The sequence below is a fragment of the Trichomycterus rosablanca genome, chromosome 16 (genome assembly GCF_030014385.1).
Source record: "Trichomycterus rosablanca isolate fTriRos1 chromosome 16, fTriRos1.hap1, whole genome shotgun sequence".
In the NCBI taxonomy this organism is placed as follows: domain Eukaryota; kingdom Metazoa; phylum Chordata; class Actinopteri; order Siluriformes; family Trichomycteridae; genus Trichomycterus; species Trichomycterus rosablanca.
Window position 1 is genome coordinate 731,117 of NC_086003.1, and position 19,499 is coordinate 750,615.

Here is a 19,499-nt window from a genome sequence, read left to right on the forward strand (position 1 = left end):
TATAATCAGTAAACCGGGCGCTCAGGTGGTGCAGTGGTCTGTTGTGCTTGCCCATGCGGGTTCGCATCTCAGTGGTGCTATCGGCCGGCCCGATTGTGACCCTGTGACACGGACAAAAGCTTAAAAATGTGGTTTAAAAAGCCTATAATATGTGAAATCTTCCACACAATGATGTTTAATAGTTTAGATTTGAAACACCCTGGATTGTGGGGTTGGGTTGGCAGCAGAGACGAGATATTATTCTTCACAACGCTCCACCATGTCATAGATGTCTGATCTCTTAACAGCAGCTGTGATTCATTACACATAAACAGAACTGCCTGAGTGTGTGTGTGTGTGTGTGTATTACGGAGGGGTCACTTATTTGTGCTTCTCATGTAGTTCAGTGGAGTTTAAAGCTTCTGCTAAATTAATAAACTCTCAGCTCACGTCCTGCAGTATTACAAGCTCACAGATATGATGAAAAACACTAAAGCAGGAAGGTCCTGGGTTCGATTCCCAGGTGGAGAGGTCCGGGTCCATTCTGTGTGAAATGTCTGTGTGGGTTTCCTCCGGCTGCTCTGGTTTCCTCCCACAGTCTAAAGACGTTCAGTCAGGATATTAGAGACACGTATTGAATTACCCTGGTGTGTGTGTGTGTGTGTGTGTGTGTGTGTGTCTGCGACTTGTCCAGTGTCTTTCCAACCTTTTTCCCGTTGAATTGTACCCACCGCGACCCTGAATCGGATAAGCAGAGGTAAAAGAGACAACGAATGAATACAAGTTTTTAATATTATTCAATATTATAATATGATTTCAATATTAATGTTTTTTATATGTATTTTTATTTTACGTTTGTATTATAAGGAGACTTTATATTATATATTTTAAACTTTTAAATGTTTTTACTGTATAAAAAATAATTATTTAAATTGCATTACTGCAGTGAAACCACCACATCCTGCAGTGCTACAACCACCCACTAGGGGGCGGCAGTTTACAGGTTGAAAACCACTAAACTGGCTTCGTAGTAAACAAAGACTAAACAATTATAATAAACATGCTGTAATAAACACATTATCTGTAATATTTACACTTTTGTTACAGAGGAACAGACTTACACGTGTTTTGTGTGTCAGTGTGGCGTTTTAATTCTCTCCTGAATCCTCCTGCAGGTGGAGTTTAGAAAGTAAGCATGAACGGTTCCTCAGATGGAAGCTTTGGTTATGAATATCTCTTCACAGATGGAAAATGGACGATCAGGGCTGCTGGGTAATAAACACACTGTTATGAGTGCTTTATTTCCACCCTCAGATATCTGCTGGTGCTTTATTTTCTTATTATATCAAGGCCGAAGTCATACACTGAACATTGGGGGGACTAAATTATCGGGAAGGGGGGATCTAAAACATTTCTGCCATATCAACTGATGGGAACACTGACGGATCCTAAGATTACGCAGAGCTAAAGAGTGGATATTTATTTATCATTTTTACTTTAGTATATTGGGGGAGCAATTTTGGGGCATATCTGAAAATTGGGGTTAGACGTGCCCTCAGCCTTGTAATATGTGATGTGGGGACCTGGGTTCAGTCCACACCTCCGGTCACTGTCCTGTCCGTGAGGAGTTTGGACTGGCTTTTTCCCCTGGTTGCTCTTTTTTAGCCCTGTTGGTGCAAGCGATGAAAGGACGGGGGTTTGTACCCCTGTCCCGTTCCAAAATAGCTTCATCATCAAAGTCTTGATTGGGCGGATATTTTTACAGTTTCACAGATAAATAAAGAAATGGGCTGTAAACCTCTTGTAGGGTTTATCTGAGGGTCACTTATCTAATCTAGAGCTCCTGGATTTACTTGCTCTGCTCTTCAGGGTTTATATTTTTATCTAATTGGTGTTTTTCTTTATTTTCCTCCTTATTCCTGCTTTCTCTTGTGCTCTTGTTCTCTTTAGGTCTGAACAAGAAGAAACGAGCTCAGATCGAGTCGATTTAGCCTCAGACGTCTCCGAGAACATCTTCTGTGCTTCCATCCAGACCCTTGTTCAAGAGAACACACCCAGCATGGAAGAAACCACCAATTCCAGTTTTGGAAATGTTGACCCCTTTGATACGTCTAATATCGAGGCTGGAGCTGCTGGTCACAGTATGATGGCAAGATCTGACCTTAATAGTACAAACGCCAACATTGGCGCTGTGGCATCTCAGTGTGGTGATGGAAACAGGACTACGTGTATTCCTGAGGGTCCGTTTGTATCCGAAAACAAACCAGCTGGATCGAGGACGATCATACATCAGCATCACGATACCGGCTTTGATCCCGAAGTCAATCCTTTTTCCGGCAGGCGGGAAATGCACGTCCCAGAGCGCCGTCCCAAACACGGCGCCCAAACCCCAAACCGGGATCAGTCACATGATCTCGAGCGAGTTTCCAATACAATGGACGGCATACCGGACGCTAAATCAGAGACCGACCGGATTAGAAGGACTGTTTATAGCACTGACACAATCACACACGACTTCATACGTGACGCCGTCCAGCACCCAGGAATAACTGGTATTGCTGGTGAGACTGGGAATAACATCATAACAGAGGAAGCTGACTCTAAAATTAGGGACAGTGTGGGACAGATCACGTCTCCAGGTAGGGACGTTTTTATCAGTGAAACGTCCTCTAGAAGCTGCGATTTGAGGAACATTAGCGTTGTCCATCGTGCAGACTTGGTCCCTGTTTATCCGCCGGACTTCGACACCATTCCCATCTCCTGCGCTGACTCAGAAATAAGTGACATTCCAGGGAACGGCGTTCCAGTCCATCATACTGACTCAGTTTACACTGGGCACAGTACTGGCTCTTTATTGGGTATCATTGGGGACAGTACTGGTTCTGTATTAGGTACCATTGGGGACAGTACTGGTTCTGTATTAGGAACCATTGGGGACAGTACTGGTTCTGTATTGGGTATCATTGGGGACAGTACTGGTTCTGTATTAGGTTCTATTGGGGGCAGTACTGGTTCTGTATTAGGTTCCACTGGGGACAGTACTGGCTCTGTATTGGGTATCATTGGGGACAGTACTGGTTCTGTATTAGGTTCTATTGGGGACAGTACTGGTTCTGTATTAGGTACCTTTGGGGACAGTACTGGTTCTGTATTGGGTACCTTTGGGGACAGTACTGGTTCTGTATTGGGTACCTTTGGGGACAGTACTGGTTCTGTAGTTGGTTCCACTTTAGGAGACGCTGTCCCTCTGTATGGCCCAGAAATACACAGTGTTTTGGTGGACACTGTCCCAGTCTGTTATGTTTCTTCTGCCGGTTGTCCTGCCTCGGAAAAGAGCAGAACCGTCGGTCACTCAGCCGCTAAAAGTTCCAGAAACGCCGTCCTGGTGCATCATTCTGACCCCGAGTCCGGTGGAATGTTAGTGGACGCCGTCCCTGTGCATCATGCTCCCTCTAAACTCGGAGGAATTTCAGAGGAGAACATCCACCATGGTGACTCAGAACCTCTGGAGAACATTTTAGATGACGCCGTCCATCGCGAGGTGTTTGATCCAGCAGGCGAGTCAGCTGGCGTCCCGAATGACGCCACCGAGACGCCACGGGATCTCTCCGGAATCGCAGAAGCAGACGTGGAATCAGGATCTTGTGTGTTAGAAGATCCCGTCGCGGACGTCACGAGGGACAACGGGACTGAAAATAACCTGACCGTCACACACTCGCTAACGTCCAGCGTCCCTCCAGCACCAGTTAGTCATGGAGGTGAGATCATCAGCGCTCTCTCACACCTTCTTCTGTTTACACTGACGTGATGGTTTTACTGGCTCTGGGACTGACAGTAAAATACAGAAACCACGCCTCTTTTACTGAGACTGACAATAATGGACTAAGGCCACGCCTCTTTTACTGGAACTGACAGATACAGAGGCCACGCCTCTTTTACTGGAACTGACAATAATGGAATAATGGACTAAGGCCACGCCTCTTTTACTGGGACTGTCAGTAATAGACAGAGGCCACGCCTCTTTTACTGGGACTGACAATAATGGACTAAGGCCACGCCTCTTTTACTGGGACTTTCAGTAATAGACAAAGGCCACGCCTTTTTTACTAGAACTAACAGGCACAGAGGCCACGCCTCTTTTACTGAGACTGATAATTATCGACTAAGGCCACGCCTCTTTTACTGGGACTGTCAGTAATAGACTAAGGCCACGCCTTTTTTACTGGGACTGTCAGTAATAGACTAAGGCCACGCCTTTTTTACTGGGACTGACAATAATGGACTAAGGCCACGCCTCTTTTACTGGGACTGTTAGTAATAGACAAAGGCCACGCCTCTTTTACTGGGACTGTCAGTAATAGACAAAGGCCACGCCTCTTTTACTGGGACTGACAATAATGGACTAAGGCCACGCCTCTTTTACTCAGACTGACAATAATGGACAGAGGCCACGCCTCTTTTACTCAGACTGACAATAATGGACAGAGGCCACACCTTTTTTACTGAGAATGGCAGGAATAGACTAAGGCCACGCCTCTTTTACTGGGACTGACAGGCACACAGGACTTTCTTCACCTTTTTAGTGACACAGAAATAAAGAAAATAATTCGTAACTGTTAAATTTGTCTTCCAGGACCTGATGCGGAGTCTTCAGAGGAGACGCGACTGACCTACACAGATGAAACGTCTCATGAATTGTGGGTCGACGCTTGTGCGTTTCTATCGTGCGAGGTGGTCGCAGACGCTATTTTAGATGAGTGCGGATACTGTCCAGTCTCCGGCCCCCCCGCAGCCGCTTCAGATAACACAAAACCCTCAGGATCTTTTGAGAAGCGGGGGACTACGAGTGGTCACTTAGAGCTGCCGCCTATAGAGAGGTGGTCCTCTTCAGATAGCTGGGCCAGCGCGTTATCAGACTGGATCCAGTCTGTCAGTGTCCTTCCGGAAGATTCTGCCTCTAAAGACGATATCACGTCCAGGGATGCTCCGGAGGAGAAGATCACGGCCCCAGTAGGACAAGCGCTGGACGAATCTCAGGGCGGGAAGGTAGCAGGTCTTTCTGATGGACCTGAGCTCCAGCAGGTGGACGAGATACGTACATCAAGGACCCAAAATTCACCTGAGGACACTTCGGAACAGAATGAAGGGGTGGAAGGGACGCAGGAGGCCACAGCAATGTCAGGGAACCACGGCACATCAGGACGTCCTGCAGATGTGCACAGCGAGGTAAGTTGGCTATATTATAATAATGAAGATGTTTAAGTACACCGAGATCACCCTGTGAAAAAGTCTTTGCCCCCCTCCCACACCTTCCCAACCGTAAATGCTGGTTCCCTCCTTCCCTCAATAAATCATCCAGGCCTTGATGTATGAAACCAGTTGTATTGTTATGAAAGCTCTAGATGGTGGACAGGAGTTGCACGGGCACTCTGACCGGCACAGAGGTGTTCGAATCCCTTTGTTGTGACACATTCGTCTTATCAAAAGGATTCTAATCATTCGCCATTCGAGCCGCGGCTCGTAGATCTTCTGTTGGTTGGTACCAGATGCCAGAGCCTTCACGAGCGCATTTGACTGATTTGTAATGACACTCATCAAGGGGGCGGCCTGGTCGCCTCACAGCAGGAAGGGCCTGGGTTCGAGCCTTTCTGTGTGGAGATTGCATGTTCTCCCTGAGTGTGGTGGGTTTTCTTACGGGTGCTTCGGTTTCCTCCTACAAGTTCTGGAGCTACTAGAAATTGCCCTAAGTGTGTGTGTGTACTGTGATGGACTGGCAACCTGTACGGGGTGTTTCCTACCTTTTGGTCAATGAATCAGACCCACTGCGACCCTGACCATGATAATTCTGAGGTAAAACAGACAGTGAATGAATAAATAGATAAATAAAGTGAAAGGTGGGTGTGACCGGCACTCATTAGGATAAATAATAAATAAAGGCAGCCATGAGCGAGTCTGCCGGCTTCAAAACAGAAAAACAGAAACCAAATCTAATTATGTAGGCCGTGGGTGATAAGACGACCCCCTCCCGTCCACCATAAACGACAGGAGAAGAGGGCAGAGGTGGCCGAGGGGGGTAAAATAGGGGGGTGTTGGACTTAAGTGAGTGATAAAGCACAGCTGAAAATTGAAACACGACCCCGGCGGAGTCGGGCGCGGAGCAGAAAGCTGCTATTGGCTCTGGAGTTTTGCGTAGCGCCTCGGGTCCCCATAATAGCCATGAACCTCAGCCGGGGCTCATCAGCTGTGAGGTAGACAGGACAGAACACACAAGGACTGAGGGAAAAACGCTGGCGTGGGCTGAACCGGGATGACGACCGGTGCGCGTCGGTAGCACTTGGTTTACGGGTTCGTTTTAATCCCGAGGTCTTCGCGGTCGTTTCCTTTTTGCCGACCTTTTTAATTGGTACTCGTTCTCACGCAGGATAGCGGTGCACCCTGGGAGGTCGAAGGAGACTTGGAGGAGGGCGGTGGAAGGAATGGCGGCGCCTTGAGCTTCTCGGGTTACTCTTCGCCTGCGCCTGCACCCCCTCCCCGACTCAACAGGCATGAATCGGATTCGGATCACCTGACCCGCGTTGACTCGGACTGTCGTCAGGCTTTACTCGTCGAGCAGTGTTTATTCTCTGAGAATTCGGATGCGAACGTGCCTTGGATAGAGCGACCCCCAGGAGACTCGGACTCTATTATGCTGCTTGCGCCCGTCACGCTGGGACAGTCATTCCTCCGATTGAAAGAGGAGCACCATGAATCCAGGACGTCCTTAAATCCGTCCCTGACCGGGGTCGGTGATATCGGCGAGTTCTTGGACACGTCGTTTCTTACTTTCTCCTCGAGAACTTCTGATCAGGTCTCGCACTCGCACGAGACTTCCTGTCAGGACCCGAGAACAAAAACGCAACCCGGCGACGCCAGCTCGGAAATCCGCGGGCCGACCTCTCCGGCGGGTGGTCGGCTCGTGATCTGTGAGGAGAACCGCGTGGCGTGCATCACTTTGGACCTGAACGACGTCCTGGGCTTCAGGAGGGACACGAATGACCAGCGGAGACGCAGCGACGTCGAGATGCCTCACAGGAGCACAAAGTCGTCCAAAAACAAGGACAAAGCAAGTCAGAGCCAAAACAAGAAGCAGGAAAATGCCAAACCGGAACCGCCCCCGTCCAATTCCGGAGGCTCCAAAGAGGGAGCGGTGACTCTAATCGAGACCATCATCATCACAGAAAAAGTGGCGCCCAAATCTCATCCCAAGAAGAAAAAGAAGCACGGAGCGGCCAAACCGAAGGAGGCAGAACCGCTCCTGCAGGTGGAAAACGGAGCACGGCCCAAAAACATAAAGGCCAAATCCGACACCGATGTGGCTCCGGCTCCGTTTCCGGTTCCGACCCCGAACGTGAGCGCAAAACAGCACGAGGAAACGGCGTCATCCAAACCGGAACCAGCCAAGGAAGTAAAAACCATGCGCAACCAGGAACCCACAGGCACGTGTGCACCCGGCGTCCAGGACGATGACATCGTAAAACGTAGACGCGTCGCTGGTGAGCGGGTCGGAACCGTCCCGGTGAGGGCGAGACCCCAGCTCCCGGCGATATTCCGGCAGAGAAAAGAGGACGAAGTGGTGAAGCAGAAGGTCCAACCACCTAAAGAAGGTACCTGATATATTTCACTTATTAATGTTTACGTTCTGGAACAGATCTGGGGAACCTGCGGCACTTTGTGGCAAGTTGTAGTCTAATGGTTAAGGTACTGGACTAGTAATCCGAAGGTCGCTGGTTCTAGCCCCACCACTGCCAGGTTGCTGCTGTTGGGCCCTTGAGCAAGGCCCTTAACCCTCAATTGCTCAGACTGTATACTGTCACTGTAACCCTAGGTGTCTGCTAAATGCCAAAAATGTCAATGTAAACACTCTATATGGACAAAATTATTGGGACGCCCCTTCTAATTATTAAATGAATGTGTTTCAGACACAATAGTTTATAACAGGTGTAATAAATTAATTATATAAGGTTATGATATGCCTCCAACTTTGCCACAACAGTTTAGGGAAGGTCCTTTCCTCTTACAGCATGATTTGTCACAAAGTAAGCTGACCTCAGCCCCACAGAGCAGCTCTGGGATGAATCGGAACATCAACTGATAAACTTTTATACTACTGAGTGGGCACAAATCCCCACAGACATGCTTCAAAGTCTTGTGAGAAGCTTCTTGGAAGAGTGGCTGTTGTTCTAGCTTTAAAAAAAGATCACATAGAGGTTTTTGAAATGGGACGTCCAACAGGCTCATGATCAGGTGTCCGAAAACTTTTGGCCGTGTTGTGAATATTGAGGTGGCGGCAAAATGTGGCCAGACAAAACAACAAGTTTGAATATAAATGCAGGTTTGAAAATCATCCACTAGTCTGCTGTGTGGGAAAAGACGTGACTAAAAAAGTGGGCGTGGTCTTCGAGGCTGTGTAAGGACCCTGGTAAGTATCCCGAGGCGCCTGTACAGAAGTGGAGGAACGTGGAGATCAGCGCGTGACTCTTCCTGATTTCGGAGTGTGTCTGTAGGAGTTTGTGCTTGCTCAGTTAGAACAGCATCTGTGAGGTCAGGCGCTGATGTCAAACAAGAAGGCCTGGCTCACAGTCAGTGTTCCAGTTCATCCCATATAAAGTTTTTCCACAACAGCACCATTAAACCGTGTATTTATATATTTATAAACTTCACTGTGTGTGTGTGTGTGTGTGTGTAGTTCCTCGTGTGTTGACAGAGATTGAAGCAGCTCCAGTAGTCGATGATCCTCAGAATATTTTACTGTGGTGCAGATTCAGTTCCATCACGACTGAATCCACCATCACATGGACGAAAGAGGGAACAGTTCTGTCTGAGGAGAAGAAAAAGTAAGTTTATATTATTAATAAAAAATGCACCAATCTAAAATATTATTATTATTATTATTATTATTATTATTATTATTACTGTTATAATCACTGTTCTATTATTATTGTACAGTATAATTACATTGTTTGTTATTTATGTTATTATGACTATTATTTATTATTATTATTATTATTATTATTATTATTATTATTACATTATTACTTTTATATTATATGATTTATGTATTATTAAATTATATATTTTTTAATGTTTTTTATTATGATTTATTTATGTTATTATTATGATTATTATTATTAGTAGTATTAATTATATTATTATTATTATTATAATGTATTTTCTTCTAATTATTTTTATTACTTTTATTGTTATTATTAGTTATTTTCACTTATTATTATATTATAATTATATTATTGAATTATTATTATTATTATTATTATTATTATTATTATTATTATTATTATTATTATTATTCCTTTTATAGTCACTGTTATAATTATGTTGTTATTGTATTATTAAATTATAATTTTTTATTATTATTGTGGTTTTTATTATTACTATTACTAATATTAATATTATTATTATTATTTATTTTTCTATTATTATTATTACTGTTATGATCACTGTTATTATTATGTTATTATTGTGTTATTAAAGAATTATCATTAGTGTTATTATTACTATTATTTTCATTAGCATTATTATTTTTTAATATTTTGTATTTGTATTAATTTTTAAATTATTATTATTATTACAATAATTATTAGTGTTACTATTATTAATGATAATATTATTATTATTTTATTATAATATATATATATATATACAGTATATATATATATATACAGTATATATAATTATTATTATTATTATTATATATATTTTTTTAATAACTTAATTATTATTCTATTCTATTCTATTTATTATTATTATTAGAATTATTATTACTGTTATAATCGTTGTTATTTTTTATATTATTATTGTATTTTTTAATAATTAATTGTATTATTATTATTATTATTAAGGTAACTGGTTTTCATTCAGTCCAGCACACATTATATACATTTACTAACTGTTCTCTGTCTGTTCAGGATGGGGGACGATGGACGGGGATCATTTTTGGTGGTGAAGGCGAGCAGTAAGGATTTGGGTTTGTACCGCTGCACCCTGACCGGCTCCCACGGCTCGGTCTCCACCCCGGACTATCATCTCACATCTGAAGGTGAGAGACCAGGAGCTCGTCATGTTTAAACCATCTATAACTAACGTCTGGTGTTGATCTGAACCTCTTCTCCTCTTCTCTTTTCCTCTCAGTGTTGATGGAGCTCGTTATCCCTGACCACGACGCCCCAGGTGAGCCCTCGTTACACGTTTCCCCCCCTCGTTCTGGATCACTGACTGTAGTTTCTCTCTGAGATGTTTCCCGTTCCCTCTGTGTCTCGTAGCCGAGTGCAGGCAGCTGGACGGTGAGGAGGAGGACATCAGTTACGCCCCTCTCCTCTTTAAGGACGACATACTGACCGATCAGTACTTCGGCGAGCGGCAGCACACCAGCATCGTGACGGAGAAAGATCACTTCGGAGAAGGGATGCACCGTAAGGCCTTCAGGACCACCGTGAGCTCCGGAGCGACCCCCTCATTCACGCCTGGGTCCTCCTGTGTCCTCAAAGTGCACAACTCCATCAGTTACGGTGCTAAAGATAATGATGAGCTCGTCCAGAAGAACTACAACCTGGCTGTGGAGGTACGAACCCGGCGATGTTCTGCTTGTTCTGGGGAGGGGGGAAATTGCAGGGGAGTTACGCCCTCTGCTGGCTGATCGAGGCAATGCACATAAATGGGGGAAACTGGAGATCTGTGTGTGACTCTCTGTGCGCAATACGGATCTCCATATGATCCCGCAGGTGCAGGGGAAAAGTGGTCGGTACTGCACACGTGGCGGAAATGGAGGAAATACAATCAGGAAATTGGATGTGACTAAATTGGGATGAAATTCGAGGCTCAGTGTTGGGCCCTTAAGCGAGGCCCCTTTACATTTGATTTCATAAAAATGTGGACATTAATATCACTTTTACCCCCTGTCCCCATTCCAGGAGTGTTATGTACAGAACACGGCCAGAGAGTACATCAAAGCCTACACCAGCGTGGCCAAATCTGCCGATTCCTTCGGAGAAGTTCCCGAGTGAGTACGACACTGAACACACACTGAGCCAAAAGTATCTGGACACTAAAACCACATGCATTAATATGGCAGCACCACTGCCATCTTTTTTAAAGGCAGTGACAACCTTTACTCCCTCTGTACAATCTGGTTCCACTGTGATTTACAAGATGTAACATAAAGCCTTCACAGGGGGGCGTTCATGCACAAGTTTATTTCATTATTATTATTACAATAATTAAACCCTTAAACCCCAAACTTCTTAAACCAAACCACGTCTTTATTGAGCTGGTTTGTGTAATCATACAGGAATAAAAAGGCCTGCCCTAATAGACGTCTGATAGAATTGGTGTGTTCCAAATATCCCCAAATAATCAGAAATGGGTGTCCCAATACTTTTGCCCATATAATGTAAGTGTTTATGAGCATTATACCCAGTACGGCCGCTGTGTGTATCTCCAGGATCATCCCCATCTTTCTGGTGCACCGACCGTCCAACGCCATCCCGTACGCCACGCTGGAGGAGGAGCTGATGGGAGATTTCGTGAAGTACTCGGTGAGGGACGGGAAGGAGATCAATCTGATGAGGAAGGACTCGGAGGCGGGACAGAAGTGCTGCGCGTTCCAGCACTGGGTTTACAGCCAAACAGACGGGAACCTGCTGGTGACTGACATGCAGGGTGAGAGCGCTAATGCGAGTCTGTTGGACATCAGACGGACGTTAGGATACGTTTTGCAGCTATAACAGCCTCACAAAAAGTTCCTACACACCCTACTGAGCACAGGAGCACAGTCATACTGGAACAGTACAGGGTCTTCCCCAAACTGTTGCCATAAAGTCGAACAGTCGTTTTAAAATAATTTCTTTACAGAATAAATGCTGTGATGTGCTAAAACTGTTGTTTATTTCTGTTCAGGTGTCGGGATGAAGCTGACTGATGTTGGAATCGCCACCTGCAAAAAAGGGTGAGACTGCAATAATTATGTAAATAAATTATATTATTATTAAGTTATTATTTTTAATTGTATTATTATTATTATTATTAACAGTATTATAATATAATAATAATAACAACAATAATAACAGTGATAATTATAATGATATAATAGTAATAACAATAATAGTATTATTATATCTTTTGGGTGGCACAGCAGTAAATTTTGCTACCTCACTACTGCTGGGATCCAGGGTTAGAATCCTCAGTGGTGCTATCAGCCAGGCAGGCATCTCCATACAGACATGATTGTTTTTCTAATGGGAGGTTGGTCAAGGCTCCATGATTGATCGGTGACCTTTATGGGGTGAGTTACTGCACTGCGCCTAGTGATTCCAGGGGAAGCTGGACCCACCTCAACCCTTGTATTATTTATATAAAATAAAGCCACTTCTGAGGCACAGCGGTAAAGTATGCTAGCCTACTACTTCTGAGATCTGGGGATCTGGGTTTGAATCTCAGCGGTGATACTGGCTGGTCGGGTGTCATGATAGGCTAAGAAATTGCACACCTAACGACGATTCTTTATTTATCCAGTGATTCCTAAAGTCTGTTAATGGTTAACTGGTGCATGAAGTTCTAAGATCATGAAATCATGTTCAATCATGGTTTTGTACATCACAATTATGTATTTAGTTTATTTTATAGGGAAAACTGCCTAAATATTAACACAAAAATAAAAGGAAATATTTTGGTGCAGATCATTTGGCCAAACGTTTAAATAAAAGAGTACGTTTGTTTAATAAAGGGCCGATAAATGAACGGTTGATGATTAATATTTGACAGTGCTGATTCTGACATGTAGTGATAAGTCTTTCTGTTGTGTGTGTGTGTGTGTGTGTGTGTGTGTGCAGTTATAAGGGATTTAAAGGAAACTGCTCCACCTCGTTCATCGATCAGTTTAAAGCTCTTCATCAGTGTAACCGTTTCTGCGAGATGCTCGGCCTCACCTCGCTCCAGCCCAAACCCAGACGAACTGCACCCCCCAAACCCAAACCGCAACCCGGCGCCAAGAAGAAGCCCTTTGGCCCCACACTGAAGGGCAAATCCTGATTGGACGCCAGCCCTGAACGCAGGGCATTATGGGTAAATGCTGTGAAGTTGCACCGGGGGAGTTAAACACGTGACTGTGACCTTCTGGACTTTCGTTTTGAGTTCAGTTCTTAACATTACATTTCTTACGTACTGTGTTTTTATTTGTTTTGGATCCACACTTGAGCTTTTTAGGAAACGTGATCTGTGTAAAACCCACCGCAGTTCAGAAATCTATAACGTGCCGTTCCTCTGTGGTGGAAATATATCATCTTTAGAGCCACATTGATTGATGAGGTACCAAAAGTATCCGGACACCTCACACTGAGCTTATCATACACCCCATTTCAAAACCACAGGCAATAATATGGTGGAATCACCACTCCTTTACTCTTTTAGGAAAGCTTTATTTGAGATTTTGGAATGTGCCCATGGGAATTTGTCCCTGTTGTGAGGTCAGGCACCCATGTTGAACAAGAAAATTGGGTAAAGTGTGAATTTTAGTTCTGTCTCAGCTTTTCATTTAATGTCATTCTTAACTTTGTGAAATATTTAAACGTGCATAAACGAAACAGAACTTTTTACCTGACGTTTGTACCACAGAATCAGTTTAGTGTAGATTTGTCATATAATGATGTACATAATTTTAATTTCCTGTGATTTGATTTATGTATTTTTGTACTGTATTTTATTCCCCGATGTTGCTTACCTTTTCATGAGCGTGGCAGAGACAGGTAGTCTGTGTGATGCAGGATTGTGCAAGGCGATGAAGCGTTTCCTCATGACCGACCGTGCCCCCCTGCCTCAGAGAGAATGTGAACCTCGGCCAGGTTTCCGAAATTCACCATGAGACGGCTGACCTTTTGAAACGTGATATCGATCTTCCACTCGTAAAGCTCATAATTTATTTGCCTTTGGAAAACCGGCTATTTATTTATGGACGCTTTTCATGTCTGGTAGAGGAGAAAGATTCTGTTTGTGTGTATTTTAAACAGTTCTTGTACATGAAACTTCTGCTGGGATTTTTTTGGGATTTTATTAAAATACATTCAAATATTTAAGCACAGAAATGAACAATAAACCAGACGTAGCATTAAAATGTGTACAGATTTTATTCATGTGTGCATGATACTACATTTACTACCTCCTAGTGGATGTCAGACTTTTATGGACAGTATTTTCATGTTTTTATTTATTTAGAACAGAAATTTAGTTGTTTAGACTTAAATACTTATTTCGGCTGCTTCTGTTACCTCCCAAAACATCCAACCTCATCCTTTCTCTTTACAACCTACGAAAATCTCAGCATCTTTATCTCTGCCACCTCCGGCTTTCTTTCCCATCTTTAGGCCAAACAACCTAGCAGGTCTTACTACTGTCATGTAGACTTTCCCTTTCACCCACTCCACCCTCCGCACTCTCTTCTTTACCTCAAGACTTTAAAGTGTGTCCGTGTATGGGAATTTGTGACCATTTTAGTCAAAAGATGGCAGCATTTGAACGGCAGGGCACTGATTAATCAGTTGATGTTCCGGTTCGTCCCAGAGCTGTTGAGTGGGGCTGAGCTCAGGGCTCTGTGCAGGACACTGGAGCTTTTCTTCATGTCTTTATATTACTGAGCTTGACCACCATGCTGGAACATAAAGGGCCTTCCCTAAACTGTTTGCTTTATATTATTGATATATTACACCTGTTAGAAAGTGTTGTGGCTGAAACACATAAATTCAGTCATTAGAAGGGGTGTCCCAATACTTTTGTTCGTATAGTGAATTTCAACTTATTCACTTTTATTCAATTTAGCTTCACTTTTGCACCACCTTTTCATATATTCACGATTATAAAAGTTTAAAAAATGTTAAATAAGCCAAAAAGTTGAACTTTAAGGAATCGCTGAGTGAAATCGACCAGCTTTTAATCACAGTTAGCCAGCTAATCGGTTAAGCTAGCAAACAAGAACCAAAACAGAGCTCAGAGCGCTTATGGAGACTTTTAAGTTAATAAAGATCATTATTTACACGATCAGAATTATTTCCAAGCAAAAGTTTGTTTTTGAATCAAAATATTATTCTAAAGTAAATCAAAAGTTTGATCTGTTAGCACAACACGCTAACGCTAATATTTACTTTGCTTTAGGTTGCTATGGTAACACTACCTATCGCGTTAGCTTTTATTTTCTTTATTCTATTAATAATTTTAGAAAAATATATTTTTTTTCTCTGGAAATGTTACCTTTATTTAACTTTATATGAGAAAATGAGGAGATTTGGCTCATAAAAAGGTGCACAGTTGTAGAGACTCAATAAACCCGTCAGAGACCTCATTAGGCAGAATTAATATTAGAAATTAATTTATTTAATGTTATTTCTATAGTAATAAATTCTCCAAATCTTCAAATCACATACCAACACTCAACAACCAGGCACTTCTACATACAGCTGACTGAGATTGGAAAAATATATATTAATTATAATAATAATAATCAAAAATCAGGGTCACAGTGGGTCAGGTGCCACCCTGAAACACCTGCTGCAGGGCAAATACCCATCACAAAAAATACCAAACACATATGGTGTTATACCAATAAATACCAAACACAGGGTGATATACTGTATATGAGCAAGTCTACACGCTGCACTTCATGAGAACATGCAAAACTCCTGAAGACAGTAAGGTGAGAATCAAACCCAGCTCCTATTTTCTGATGTGACCAGTTTGACTTGTGTGGCGTCACCATGTGCCACAGTTTCAGCTGAACTGACTGTATTTGTGTAGAACTTTCACTTTAATGATTATTTTTATGGATTGAAGAGTCGAGGGTGCCGAGCTGTGCTGAGCTGAGGGTTCTTTAAAGAGTTCCTGCTCTGTTTGGGGTAGATCGGGTTGCAGTGCAGTTATTCCAGTGCTGAACTGGAGTCGGGTTGCAGTGCACACTGGTGTGAATGGGGTAAGAGTTCAAACCTGTTTCAAATCTTCATCGGAAAACGCTGCTTCGATTTTCATCTGATTTATTGCTTCTTTTTGGTGAAACCAGAGGATTTGTATTAATACCGAATAATAATTATTGGACCATACGACGTTATTTTGGCCTTTATCTGTGTCAGTGACATACTTATGCAAAAGTTTACACACCCCTGGTAAACATGGTCAAGTTCCTTTTGAATGAAATTATGTTGTTTTTCCTAAATATGGCAGTTTTAATATTTTAATGCAAATATTTTTATTATTTATTTGTTGAGTTTAATATTGTTTAATATTTAATATAGCACCTTCACACATCTTATTGTATTGCATTTTGTCAGTTACATTAAATTAAGGTAAATAAATAAACAATATTTGTGCATTAATCAGCAATCTGCTGATGTTTGTTCAGTGCAGACGTGTTCACTTAGTTTTACTCAGAAAATAAACAAAACATTGGTGGATTTTTACAGGGTGTCCAAAACTTTTGCAACTGTATTCATTATTTTTGTTATTAATTAAATATTGTATTAATTATTATTAATACACGTTTTAAATGAAATATAAGGAGATGTTAGTGAGTGCAGGTTAGTTCCCAGACCTACAGCTGTGACTGATTGGGTGGCATGGTGGGTAGCGCTATCACTTCACAGCAAGAAGGTCTTGGGTTCGATTAGCTGTCCGGGTCCTTTCTTTGTGGAGTGAACCAGACCCACCTCAACCCTGACCAGAATAAAGTGGTGGTAAAACAGACAATGAATGAGTGAATGAACTGTATCTGCATATGATGCCAGCAGTTAGTTACGTGGCAGATGTGGGAGTTGAACCAGTGACCTTCTGACCACTAGTCCAGTACCTTCACCTCCTGTGCTCTGTAGGAGAGGGATGAGTGTTGACTTGTAGATCAGTAACGACACAATAAACACTGATTCACTTCAAAGTGCTTTAATTCATGCGTTCATTTATAAACATCAGATTAAAACACACACACACACACAGAACTCCCATTATTATACAAAAGTGACAAAATGAACAAATGAGACTGAAATAGAACCAATTTAATAAATAAATAACACAAATGTTACTGCACACACACACACACACACACACACGATAAAGCATGTGTCCTCCACTGAGATGTGAGTGGGTGAGTGGACGTGGATCTGTGGGTCAGTCTGAAGTTATTTAGTGTGATAATGGCGTTTGACCAGAGACGACACAAACACCATTGTCACACTCCAGAACTGCAGGACCAGAGGAAACACAAACACACACACACACACACAATAGGCTTCAACAGTCAACAAGAGTCCTTCACAACCAGGATGTTTACATTAAAAATGCCATAAAAGGACCATACTACATTGTCAAAAGTATTTGGACACGAACAAGACTTTGAAGTACATCTGTGTATGGGAATTTGTGCCAATTCAGTTAAAAAATAGCAACGACTGGATCTAGAGATCAAGATTTATTAAATGTGAACTCACCTCGGTCCACTTAAGCTGCTCTCACACTCACTGGTCTCCACTGCATCCGAAAACCAGAGCAACGCCCCACCAGTGAAAAATTCCACCAGATTTGGGGATGAACTTGAGGCGTCTGGTGGCGGCGGCCGGTCTCGGTCGGTTCTGAAGTTTGGAACTCGGTTCAGGCTGCTCTGCTCCGTTCTGCTCCTCTTTATGTGGCTTTTAGTCAAACAGTAAGTGGAAGCAGGAGATAAGCGGCCAGCGCTATTGATCAGGAGAGAACACGGAGCACAGGTCACTCACCCAAACCAACCCCCCGCCGCCTCCTCGCCCCCTCTCAACCCCCCGCCACCCACGCCTCGCCTCACCTTCAGCCTTTTGGGATTCACTGACCAACGACCAACATTCGGCAGCGTCCAAGTGTAAGTCCAAACTTACAAACAACCAACACTAGATCAAAAGTACATGGACGCCTCACCACCAGCTTATCAGACATCCTGTTCCAAAACAGTTGGCATTAATTTGACACAGGACAGTCTATTAATCATAACATTGTAGGTTCTAGCCCCCTGAGTGATGCCCTAAACCCTCAGTTGCTTGATTATTCATTCATTGTCTGTTTACGACCGTATTATCCTATTAAGGGTCTCTGGAAACACCACGGGCAGGTCGAGAGTCCATCACACACACGTCTTTGGACTGTGGAAGGAAACTGGAGCACCCAGATGAAACACGCACCCGGACCGCTCCATCTGGGAACTGAATTCAGGATCTTCTTGCTGTGAGGCTACTGTGCTACCCACCGAGCCACCGTGCCACCTATGAAAATGCCGAAAATGTAAATAATAACAATAATATTAATCTGCCCCTGGTTTGCAGCTATAACAGTCTAAAAGTGTGTCTAATAAATCCCGGTTTTGATTTTATCCTCCTCATCTGTGGATGCCATTTATTATAATCTTTTACTCTATTTTTCCATATAATTTAGCATTTTTTTTACTAAAAGACCTAATTTTGCTCTGTAAAGAGCTGCGGCGCTTGACTGTGGTCAGTGCTGATCTGAGAGCAGGTTTCAGATCAGCAGGTCCTCGTCCTGCTGTCCATTATTTATAACTCGGGATCGGACGTGTTTGTAGCTGCTTGATCTGATTCTACGTCTCGGTGATACAAATTCAGCTCCCGAATTTCACAGAAGTGTGTCGGTGCGCCGGTCGCGCCAGCTTTCGATTCGGCCCATTTTATTTTCTCTGAATTCAGCGTCTGGTTTTGATCTGGAGGGTTCAAGAGATTCTGGCGCTGGAAATGTTTGTAGGTGCAGAGCGAGAGTCTGATAAAACGTCGCTCTTATTTGCTCGACCTTGGAACTGATAACCGGCCGAGCGCGTGTGTGAACGAACCCGGTTTCCTTCACCTCGCCACTGAGGGGTGAGTCGTCTGAAACGAAAACACGCCGAGCTTCGGGTTAGAAACAATTCGGTGGAAATCACCTTAAATAAAAATACAGTTCTGAGAAGCTTCTCACAAGACTGTGTGTGTGTGTGTGTGTGTGTGTGTGTATGGGAATTTGTGCCTGTTCAATCAAATGTTGACAGCATTTGAATTCGTATGGCTGGGTGCTGATTGATCAGTCAATGTTTCGGTTCATCCCAGAGCTGTTGAGTGGGGCTGAGGTCAGGGCTCTGTGCAGGGCACTAAATAGAGCTTGGCCTTCCCTAAACTGTTGCTGCAAAGGTGGAAGCATATCATTTCCTTTATATGATTGATTTAATACAGTTGTGAGCAACTGTTGTGGCAGAAACACATGAATTTACACATGTAAAAGGGTGTCCCAATACTTTTGACTGTCTCACACACAAACACACACACACACTTAGTGCCTCCAAAATGTTGCTGCTCTTTCAAAAAGCTGCAGATTTAGTCATGTTTGCGTGACCTCTGACCTGGTCACGGCCAAACAGTCCAAACAAGCAGAACTCGACCTGAACACAACAAACTTCAAACCTCCATCCAGACGATTCGCTCTGTGTGCACTAC

General features: G+C 43.2%; 1 protein-coding gene and 1 long non-coding RNA gene across 2 annotated transcripts; one reads left to right on the top strand and one right to left on the bottom strand.

Annotated features, from left to right (window-relative positions):
• Nucleotides 1-1,174: 1,174 nt before the first annotated feature.
• Nucleotides 1,175-14,125, top strand: alpk2 (alpha-kinase 2). Its single transcript, XM_063012072.1, has 13 exons — nucleotides 1,175-1,251; nucleotides 1,930-2,120; nucleotides 3,102-3,737; nucleotides 4,613-5,205; nucleotides 6,401-7,622; nucleotides 8,705-8,852; nucleotides 9,942-10,072; nucleotides 10,165-10,203; nucleotides 10,296-10,594; nucleotides 10,944-11,032; nucleotides 11,474-11,691; nucleotides 11,929-11,977; nucleotides 12,861-14,125. Exons 1-13 carry the CDS (start codon nucleotides 1,175-1,177, stop codon nucleotides 13,057-13,059), a joined length of 3,891 nt encoding a protein of 1,296 aa, XP_062868142.1. The 3' UTR covers nucleotides 13,060-14,125.
• Nucleotides 14,126-15,368: 1,243 nt separating this feature from the next.
• LOC134330353 (uncharacterized) lies at nucleotides 15,369-17,787 on the bottom strand. Its single transcript, XR_010014999.1, has 2 exons — nucleotides 17,487-17,787; nucleotides 15,369-16,868 (listed from the first exon to the last, which is right to left on the bottom strand). It is a non-coding gene; the product is annotated as an uncharacterized LOC134330353 (long non-coding RNA).
• Nucleotides 17,788-19,499: the final 1,712 nt, after the last annotated feature.